General features: G+C 46.8%; 1 protein-coding gene across 1 annotated transcript in view; it reads right to left on the reverse strand.

The window, feature by feature from the left end:
- Positions 1-2,039: 2,039 nt before the first annotated feature.
- TSPAN17 (tetraspanin 17) overlaps positions 2,040-10,865 on the reverse strand; it is a 19,903-nt gene continuing 11,077 nt past the window's right edge. Inside the window, exons 6-8 of the mRNA XM_027867344.1 lie at positions 6,812-6,859; positions 4,178-4,294; positions 2,040-2,693 (exon numbers count right to left, since the gene is read on the reverse strand). Of these exons, the coding sequence (XP_027723145.1) occupies positions 2,628-2,693; positions 4,178-4,294; positions 6,812-6,859 (231 nt within the window). The 3' untranslated portion in view covers positions 2,040-2,627. The remainder of the gene's footprint in view (positions 2,694-4,177; positions 4,295-6,811; positions 6,860-10,865) is intronic.

The following is a 10,865-nucleotide window of genomic DNA, read 5'->3' on the forward strand; positions in this document are numbered from 1 at the left end:
GAGCTGGAGGGAAGACGACTGGGAAACTGTCCTGGAACCCTGTCTGATGGCCACAAGGCAGCAGAAATCACTAGGCTGGACTTAGGACCACCTTTTCCTCTGGGCAATCCACCCCCCACCCCTCAATCCCAGAAAGCCTGGCCCCCAGAACAAAAAGAGTCAAAAGGAAGATCAATCAGGGAAGGCCCTCAACTCCCAGAGCAAAGCAAACAGGAAGCACTAGGGAAAACAGTGAGACACCTAGAAAATCAAGCTTGCAGTTTAGATTCTGGCTCTGTCACTTTGTAGCTGCATTAACCAAGAAGTCAGTTAATGGGGCAGCTACGCAGTGTAGTGGATAGACCACTGGCCCTGGATTCAGGAGGACCTGAGTTCAAATCTGGCCTCAGACACATAACACTTACTAGCTGTGTGACCCTGGGCAAGTCACTTTACCCCATTGCCTAGCCAAAAAAATAATAATAAAAAGAAGTCAGTTAACCTCTTTTGGCCTGTTTCTTCAGGACAAAGTAGAAATAATGGCTAGAAAGCACTTCACGAACCTTAAAGGTGCCTATGTGTTATTTTTATTATCATCTGCAAATTGAATGGGCCCATTCAGTAGTGAGTTCCCCATCACTGGAAGCATGATAATCTGGATTATCAGCTGGACAATCTTCTGTCAAGAATGCTCTAGAGGGAATTCTTGTACAGGAAGAGAAGTTGGACTACAGCAAGGGTTCTTAACTTTTTTTGTGTCATAGAGCCCTTTGGTGAAGCCCCTTCTTGGAATGTTTGGGGTATTTTTTTATTCATAATCGAAAGAAAAGGTAAGTTTCAGTTACAAGTTAGTGAAAATAAAGATGTAATTTCTTCTCATCCAAATGCATGGATCCCAACAAACCCCCTGGAGATACCTGGTTAAGATCCCTGTTGTTTGTCCTTGAAGAGGTCCAATGACATCATGAGCAGATGTCTTGCCTTGCCTGTGAGCTGGATCTGAGTGACACAGAGCTGCACAAAGTCATCAGCCTCACTCTCTCCTCCAGTCGTCAGAGTCCAGTGGCAAGACAAAGGCCAAAATGACTGGCAGTGGCCCCCTGAAGACCCCTAGACTTAAACCCTGAGGTCATTCCCAGTGTGACATCTCCCAGTGTACAAACAAATGAAGGAAGGCTTTGCCCTAAAATACTTGTAGGATCACGACTCCCCAAGCTCCTCCCCCAGAAGCCCCTGTCTATGACTCCCCCAACCTAGACATCCACAGGCCCCGCAGGTCAGCACATGGGTCTTACCATTGCCCCATCCTTCACCTCTGGCTTAGCAAACTAATCAAATCAAAATGACCAATGCTACTGGAAAGGGGGTGACAACTGCTCTAGGGCCCCACTCACCCTGCCTGGAATTCCCCAGACCAAAGCACTCATCACGCTTTCCTACATGGCTGGTTGGCTTCTATCTGAACAGAAGTTTCTTGAGCTCAGGGGCTGTCTCCCTTTTGTATCTGTATCCCCAGTAAAAACTGGCGCTTAATGAATGCTTACTAATTAAACTGGGCCAAAAGAGCCAGTGTGGTATAGCAGAAAGTACACTGGCCCTGGAGTCAGAGGACTTGTATTCAAATCTAGATACTGCTACCAGTGGGACCTTGAAAGTAAGTCCTTCGCCTACACAAGCCAAGAAGTCCCTTCCTCTTCTGGGCCTCTATTTCCTCATCTGTAAAAAAGACCCCTTGGGAGGTTCAAAGAGAGCTGTATGCCCATTATTTCATTTGGTCTTCCCAGAAGCCTTATTTTACATCTAAAGAAACTGAGGCCCAGAGGTGCAGTGGCTTGTTCATGGTCCGTAAGTGACAGTCAGGATTCAAACTCAGTTCTGACTTCAAGCCCAGTTTTCTTTCTATTACACCCCCTTCCCTGTCTTACAGCTCTCTGGCCTATGATCGGAGGAAGAACCAAACAAATAGGCCTCTCACCTCCTGCTTCCAAGCCAGGGAAAGGTCAGGACTCATGCTGGGCCTCCCAGTGTGGTGCAGTAGCAGGCAGAAGGCACACAGCAAGTGAGAGAGGGTGAGGACAGTTTATTAGTCTCCATGGGATTGGTGGGGGCAACAGCAGAACCCCTCCCCACCCCAGCTTTCCCCAGCGCACCCCCTCCCTCCCTCACAGCAAGGTGTGGGGTCTGGGTAGCATCAAGGAATGACACTGCTCCTTTTATCAGGACTCTCAGGAATCAGTACCCAATTTAGAACCTTTCATTCTCCCCCTACCCCTCATTCTATGGAGCTGTTTCCATGACAACCAGCCACCCCAGAAGTCCTTGTCATCATCTCTGGACTTCACAGCTGTGCCCAAGCGAGGGAATAGGCAGCTGCGCCCCTCACATCGCCCCAGCATGGACACGTACCCCACCCCCACTCTGTACAGTTCTCTGTAACGTAAATATAAATACCCTCCCTGCAACCCCACCCGACCGTAGCAGCTCAGGGGTGCCAGGGCCATTGAGCGAGGTGCTGAGTGGGGGCCCCTTAAGGTTGGCGTGCTGAAGTCACCCCTGGAGTTCATCCGCATAGCTGACTGTGGCCCTGGCTGGGGTTGCCCACCCTCTGAGGCCTGGATGCTGCTGGCTCAGAGTCACCCTCTCCGCCCTCACCAATTGGCTTTCACTGCATTGATGTCGCTCACAAGATTCTGGGCCAAGCAAATGCCGAAGATCTGCAAAATGAAGAGAAGTGAGGGGTCAAAGGACAGGCCCTCTTCCACCTTGATCCCATTTTCCCTCCCCATGGCCTCCACACCCTGGTCCAAGGCCCCATCACAACCAGCCTATTCTATTGTAACAGCTTCCTAATAGGTTTTCCCCATCTCCAGTCCATCCTGCCGGGGCCTGGGCACCCCATCTCTCCTACCTTCAATGGTGATGGTAGAACCCTAGCTAGAAAACCTGAGTTTGACTCCCAGTTCAGTCCTTTACAAGCTGCATGACCTTGGGTAAATCGCTTAGCTCTCTGCAGGTCAGTTTCTTAATCTGTAAAATGGGGGTATTAATTCTTACACTACCCTACCTCACAGTGTTCTTAGAAGAGCTCTGTGAACCTGAAAGTGAGATGGGAACACAGGATTCAGAACTGAAAGGGACTTTAGGGATCCTCCAGTCCAAGCCCGAAATTTGCTAGGTGATAAGGTTGACCCCAAGAGGTCAAAATCACAGAGCTAGGGAGTCAAACCTGGCCCTCCTCAATCCCAATCCAGGGCTATTCCCAATCCACCACTGAAAAATGGGGGCTGCTCTTATTATGATGATGATGGAATATACTCTTAACTCCTTAGCATAACATTCAAAACCCTCTACAATCTGGCTCCCAATTACTTACCAGGCTTGTGTCCTATTACTCCCCCTCACAGGAGATGCCCCAGCCAAACTGGATGACTGAATGTTCCCTGAATGCCATCCCACTAACTCTCTTCCTCCCCCACCAATCTTACGTGCCCTTCAGGACCCACCTCAGGGGCCACTTCCTCTAGGAACTCTTCCCTGCCCAGGCCCCACTCCCCAGAGCAGAGAGAAATCTGTCCCCCTTCAGAGTATTAAGAGGCATTTTCTTATCTCTCTTTTACTGTCCTGATCATGCATAACCTGCCTGGTTTACTGGAGTGACTGGTGTCAGTTTCTTACCACTCACAGGACCAAAGAGGCCAGCTGGTACAACACCTTTTCTTTACAGGGGAGGAATCTGAGGCCTAGGGACATTAAGTGACCTGCCCCAGCAGGTCATATAGGCAGGATCTAAATCCGGGGCCCTCTGACTCAAAATCCAGTGCTTTCCACTACTTTGTAGGAGGAAGAGCAGAACAATAGAAATTGTGCTGGATTTGTAGTCAGGGGCCCCAGGTTCTGTCATTCATAAATGAAAAGTCCCTTAACTTCAGTTTAAGGGCTTCAGTTTCTTCACTTGGAAAATAAGATTTTTGGACTAGAGAGTACCTGCTAGCTGTAATCTACCCTGCTGGCCTCTGGTTCATAGAATACTGGGTCTTGCCCCAAGGCTTGGGCTCCTCTGCCTCCCCCTGGGGACCCTGCATAAGGAAATGGCTGGTGAACCCAGATCAGCCCAAGTGGGTTAGCCTGAGGCCCCTTAGGATTACAGGGGGTACCCAGGGGATAAGGGAGCCCCCAAGCAGGGCCCGGCCTGCAGTACCTGGAGCATGGCGATGCCCACAAAGACCCCAGCCACCACAACCAGGTTGTCTTGGAGCCACTTTTCAAACTGGCCCACACAGCCTTTCGTGTAGATGAAGCTCTGTTGCTCCAGTTCCTTTGAATCAAGCACAAGCAATTAACAGATGTCCACGGATGATCACCATCGCTCCCCGACTCACCCCACAGTGTTTATAAAGGACTTTCCCCATAACTACTCTTGGTAGGTATTATCACTCCCAGTTTACAGATGAAGAAACTGAGGCTCAGACAGGTTCTTTGATTTGTGTGTATACAATTATAATAGCCTCATAACTGATCTTCTGGCCTTAGTCTCACCCTAGTCTTCCCCAGCCCTGTAGTTTCAAAGCGCCCTTCCCAGCAGGGCTCCAGCGATGTTCCTCGTAGCATGTAAGTGGCTCCCTACAGTCTCTAAAACATCTTTGTTATTTAAAGCCATTCACAGTCTGGCTCCAGCCTACCAAAAATCAAATCACTCTTCTTATACTACCCTACCTTGGTGAAGAGCTCTGTGAACCTCAAAGTGAGATAAAACCACAGGATTCAGAACTGAAAGGGACCTGAGAATTCTCCAGTCCAAGTCCTAAATGTACAGGTGACAAAGCTGACCCAGAGTCACATGCCCCACCCCCACCCCCAGCACATTCTAAGCTCCAGCCAGACTGGCTTACTTGGCTGGGTTACATTCCATCTCTGGTCTCCAGGCCTTCCCACGAGCCTCGATTGCTCTTCTACCTCCCAGGTTCCAAGGCCGAAGTTAACTTCCTCTGGGGTTACTGCCCAATCCCCACAGACTAAGTTTGCATTTCATTTAGATTTAGGCTCTTCTTATCAGCGTCTAAGTGGCGCCCAACCCTCCCCCTGTTTCCTAGTAGAATATAAATTCCCTGAAGGCATGTGGCAAGAGCTAAATAAATGCTCATTGTTTTGACAAAGTCATATCTCTGCACAAAAAATTTCAGTGGCTACCCATTGTCCTCCAAATAAAATATATAAATTCCTGGTATTCAAGGTCCACTATAATCTGATTCCAACTTCCCAGTTAAGTCTTATCTCTCACTAAGTCTACATTCCAGTCAAACTACCTACCATTCTTTCCTTCTCCTATCTCAAGCTGGGTACAGACTCTTCTCTTTCCCCCCTCCATCTCTAGCTGTGAAAATCCCTCCAACTCAGAAGCTACCTTCCCCTGGAGCCTTTCCTTAACCATCCCACTCCATCCCCACCACCAATACCTCACAATCTCCTCTCCACTTGAAAGTGCCCTCTCCACCCAAAAGAGTCCCAGAGCAAAATTCCTCAGAATCTCCACCCTGGGAAGGCCAAGGTGGTACAGTGAAAACTGTAGGATTTGGAAGCACGGGTTCAAATCCTGGACCTGCCACTTACTAGTTGTGCCTGTCCCTTTGAGCAAGTTACTTCCTCTCTCTGAGCCAGTTTCCTCATCTGAAAAAATGGGGATAACAATTTTTGTACTACCTCTATCTCATGGCATTAGGGTTGTAAGCTCTCAAGGGCAAGGGAAATAGGAGTTCTTCCCAGAGCCTCCTGAGAGCCCAGGGACCACCCAGTCCTCCTGGTAGCAAAAACCGAAGGGCGATGTGAGAAGGGCAAAGTTCTGGAAATTACTCCGATGGAAGAGGAGCTCAAGGAACGGGAGAGGGTCAGCAGAGAGAAGAGAGATGTGACGTGTCTTAAAAACTCAGAAGGGCTATGGGGAGGAGTGGACAGATTCATTCTATTTAACTAAAGGCAGCAGAGGAGTTATTGTTTGTCCTTTTCAAAGAAAACCAAAGATATCAGAGGGTGATGTCTTGACTTGTACATGAATTAGATTTAAGTGAGGCAGAGCTGCAGAAACTGGTCAGCCTCACTCTCTCTCCCAGAGTCATCCAAGTCCAGCGGCAGGACAAAAATCAGGATGACGGCTGATGGCCCAGGATGCAGCAGATGACCTTGGTGTCTTCAATGTCTGCCCAAGGTCTAAGTGCTCCACAGCACCTGCTTCAGCTGCCTTCAAAGCCACTGAAACAAACTGTTCACATCCACCCGTTCTTCCAGGGGAGTAGACACCCCCCTGCGTCTCCAACAGGTTTGAAGCCTGTTAGTTAACCTCGATCTGGTTTAGCCCATCTGCTTGAGACAGCTTTAGCGGGGTCTGGCCACTGTGCATGCTATCACTTTTTGGAGCCAAAGGTAAGAGTTGGGTGGATCAGATGGACACCAAAGGCAACCTCTTACATCAAAGGTACTAGTCCCCCTGAACATCCCATACAGAGAGCAGAAGTAAAACCACCAGCTTTATAGTACCAGGAAGAGAAAGTGGGTTCAAATAAGGAAGAACTTCCAGGCACATGGAGGTGTCCATTCCCAGAATCCTCTCCATCACTGGAGGTCTCCAAGAAGAGGTGAGACAACCCTCCCTTGTCAGGGATGCTGGAAGCAGAGATTCCTTCATGTGCCGGGAGGTCATACTAACTAACTAACCTCTAAGGTTCCTTCTAGCCCTGGGATTGTAGACTAGCAGCCTCACACTAACCATCTGCTGTAACCCCATGCCCCCCTACCCCAGACTCCCCTCCCATTGCTCCTCTCTTCCATATGTCCCCCTTACCAGTTTGAGTCGGACATCATAGCCACATTGGGTATTGAGAACATCCTCCTGAGGAAAAACAGACTTATTAGAGACTGGATCTTTGCTCTGTCCTTCAATCAATAAATCAATTAACCAACCAACCAATACTGATTTACTAAAGTACCCACTATGTGTCAGGCACTTTGCTAGGAGCTGAGGATGAAAATTCAAAATGAGTTGGCAGTTCCAGCCATCAAGGAGCTGACATTTTCCTTCCTTCTAGGTTTCAGCTATGCTTCACAACCTTGCTCAGCCCATCAGATAACACCCCCCATGACATCCCCAGCCTGTCAGGAAAATCTACTGTCAGTAGTCAGGGGCCCCAGATTCTGCCACTAATGAATGAAAAATCACTTATGTTTTCTAGGCCTCAGTTTCTTCATCTGGAAAATAACACTGTTGAATTAGACAGTCCCAAAGAAGCCCTTCCAGCTCTAATCTATCCTACAAGCAGCTCTCATTCCTAGAAAGCTGTCAATTTCCTAAAGGCAGAACTCAATGATTGGTCTATTCTGTCTTCCTCTCAGGACCCAGCATGAAGAAATGGCTGGTTGACCTGTACGTAGTCTTCAGTGACGGGGAAAGGCCCAAGACTCCTTAGGATTTCAAGAGGTACCACACGGGTTAAGGGAGCCCATAAGCAGGGCCCAGCCTGCAGTACTCGGAGCATGGCAATGCCCAAGAAGACCCTGGCCACCAAGCTATCTCTAAGTTACTTATTATTGGGGCCAAACTGACAAAGATAACAAAAGATGAGAATAGGCAGCATTAGAGAGATCAAGGAAAGATGGGAGCACTAATGCATTGTTGGTGAAACTGTGAATTGGTAGAACTATTCCAGAAAACCACCTGGAGTTATGCAATCAAAATAAAACATCCACAGCCTTTGATCCAGAAAGTCCGCTATGAGGTATATACCGCATGGAAGTCTGACAAAAAGAAGAGCTCCCTAGACACCAAAGATTTATACCAGTCATAGTGTGGTTAGCAAAGGACCAGAAACAAAGCAGATGGCCATCTAGTAATTAGAGAATGGCTAAACAAGTTCTGCTGCATGAATGTCATGGAATATTCCTGCACCGTAAGAAGCCACTGACACAAGGGACACAGAGAAGCATGGAAAGATGTATATGAACGGACACAAAGTGAAGTAAGAAGAGCCACAGGAAAACAATATGTACAAAGACTGCAACATGTAAACGGAAAGAACAATAGCAGAATTGAAAATGAACACTGGAATTATAGTGACCAAGGCTGGCCCCGAAGAATTGATGGATATGACAAAACACCTCCCCCTAGTTCTCTGCAGAAATTAGAGGGTGAAATACTGCATACAACATCAGACCTTTCCCCCCCAAGGCTGTTTAGTTGTGTGGAATTTTTTTTTCTTTCTTTCTACTTTATTGTAAGGAACGACTCTGGGAAAAATAGAACTACATTGGGAAACAGAAATGATATAGTAACAAAAAATATAAATAAAATTTATTTTTTTAAAAAAAGAAAGTTATTACTAGGTTATCTGGAACTCTTAATAGAAACTTCAAGAAACCCACATGTTTCTGGAAAGCATAGGTAAATATTTTGTTTATGCTAAAATACTCTATCTTCTAAATAAATCATCATCACCAAAAGGAGAACTTTCTTTTTTAAAAATCATAATTCAAAGATTTAATATTCAGTTCCAAATTTTCCTCCACCCACTTCACCCCCACCCATTGAAGAAAAGAAAAACAAAACCCATCACAAATATGTAAATCAAGCAAAACAAATCCCCACATTAGCTGGGGGAAAGAAAGAAGAAAGGGAGAGGAGGGAAGGAGGTATGCTTCAATCTGCACTGAGTTCATCAGCTCTCTGTTTGGAGGTGGACAGCACGTTTTTATCCAATAGAATGGTGGTTGGTCCTGTTGATCAGAGTGCCTAAGTCTTTCAAAAGTTGTTTATCTTTACAATATTGTTGTTATTGTAGAAATTGTTCAGGGAGATCTTTCAACAAGGCACCAACTTCTGTAAACACAGGCCAGGGTGTTGAAAAACTTTCTCTGTGATCCCATTTGGGGTGCAAATATACTGAAGTGGTTTGCCATCTCCTTCTCCAGCTCATTTTACAAATGAGGAAACTGAAGCAAACAGGGTTAAGTGACTTACCCAGGGTCACACAGCTAGGAAGTGTCTGAAGCCAGATTTGAATTCAGGTCTTCCTCACACCAGGCCCAGTCCTCTATCCACTGCTCCACCACCTGGCTGCCCTTCTTCCTACTATACCACACTGTCTCTATGAATATCACGAACACACTACATCCAAAATTCACCCTCAAGTGGCAAGACCCCATTATATTATCCCTCATCCCATGGGGCTAACTGTCCTGTAGTGCTTTGAAGTCATGCATATGAGGGACTGATGAATACCAGATGGCATCTGCCTGTTTTTAGTATAAATAGCATCAAATACTTATGCTTTAAAAATGATCCACTTGGGAGACTGAGAACATCCTGTACCCTGGGCCTCCACTCCCCAAGGGCTCGCTTTATTGGTAAAAGATGTCGTACAGGCATGAGATCGTCTTTGGCGCTGCTGCAACTCAGAACTCCCCAACCTGAACGATCCACCCATCTCAGCCTCACCAAAAGCAGGGACTAGAGGTGTGTGCTGCCAAGCTGGGCAAAAACACATATTTTTTCAAAAAAGAACTAGCCTGGGGGCAGCTAGGTGGCGCAATGGATAGAGCACTGGCCCTAGAGTCAGGAGGACCTGAGTTCAAACCCAGCCTCAGACACATAACACTCACTAGTTGTGTGACTCTGGGCAAGTCACTTAACCCCAATTGCCTTAACGCCCCCCCCAAAAAAAGAACCAGCCTAAGGGATATTTAGGCTATAAATCTAGACCCTGGTTATTGTTCTCTTGTGTTTTCCCCAACCAATTTTCTAGAGTTTCATATAGGGCTAGGCACTCAGAAGGCCTCAAGAGCAAAGGAGACTTAGTTCTGATGCGGTCAGATAGCATCTCAAGGATGGTGTCCACTTCTGGACGCTATTTCAGAAACATCTCTGACAAGATGGAAGACAGTCCTCAGGAATGTGACAAGCATGGGGAAAGGCCTGGAAACCACGACACCTGAAGATGGATGGAAGAACTGGAGATATCTGTATCCGAAAAGACTTAAAAAGGGTCTTGAAAATTGTTTTCAAGAGTGACCTTGGACAAGTGATTTCACTTTTTAGCCTCATTTTTATCATATGTGAAATGAAAAGTTTGTGCTAAATAATCTCTAAGTCTGCTCCCAACCCTGAAATACTAAGATCATAAGTATCTGAGAGACTATCATGGGGAAGAGGGATTAGATTTATTTTGCTTGGTCCCAGAGGGCAGAATTAGCTCGTGATTACAAATAACAGAGATGTTTTAGTTCCAAATGAGGAAAAACTTTCTCATTATTAGAACCATCCAAAAGTAGAATGAGCTGCCTTGGGGGATGGTAAGAGGGAAAACCTCTACCATGGAAGGTCTTCAAGGAGAGGCTGGAAAACCATTGCTCAGGGATGTGGTAGGGGGAACTCGTGCCCAGGCACCAGGGACCCTAGAGATCTCTAAGATCCCTTCCAGATCTGAGATCACTGCCAAGTTTCCCCAGGCTGTCTTGATGGATCTAGATCAATCCACCCTAGGCCAGGTCCATCCATAGATACCCCACATAGATACTCCAGGCCACTGGATTCCCCAGTATCAGTGAATCATGAGGTTAAGAGACTGCTTGGTATAATGGACAGACTACTGTCTTTTGAGTCACTAGATCTGCATTCAATTCTCAGCTCCAGTAGATTCTATTTGTATGATTGGGCAGGTCATGTTTCCTCTTGGGGCCTATACTTATACCCCCCTCACAGGACTATTGTAAATTTTAAAGTGCCACAGAAATGTGAACTATCAAAGTCCCTCCCAGCCCTGACAGTTTATGTTCTAAGGTCCCTTCCAGCCCTGACAGTCTATGTTCTAAGGTCCCTCCCAGCCCTGACATTCTATGTTCTAAGG

This window comes from Vombatus ursinus, unplaced genomic scaffold (genome assembly GCF_900497805.2).
Source record: "Vombatus ursinus unplaced genomic scaffold, bare-nosed wombat genome assembly UNPS02014785.1, whole genome shotgun sequence".
Lineage (NCBI taxonomy): Eukaryota > Metazoa > Chordata > Mammalia > Diprotodontia > Vombatidae > Vombatus > Vombatus ursinus.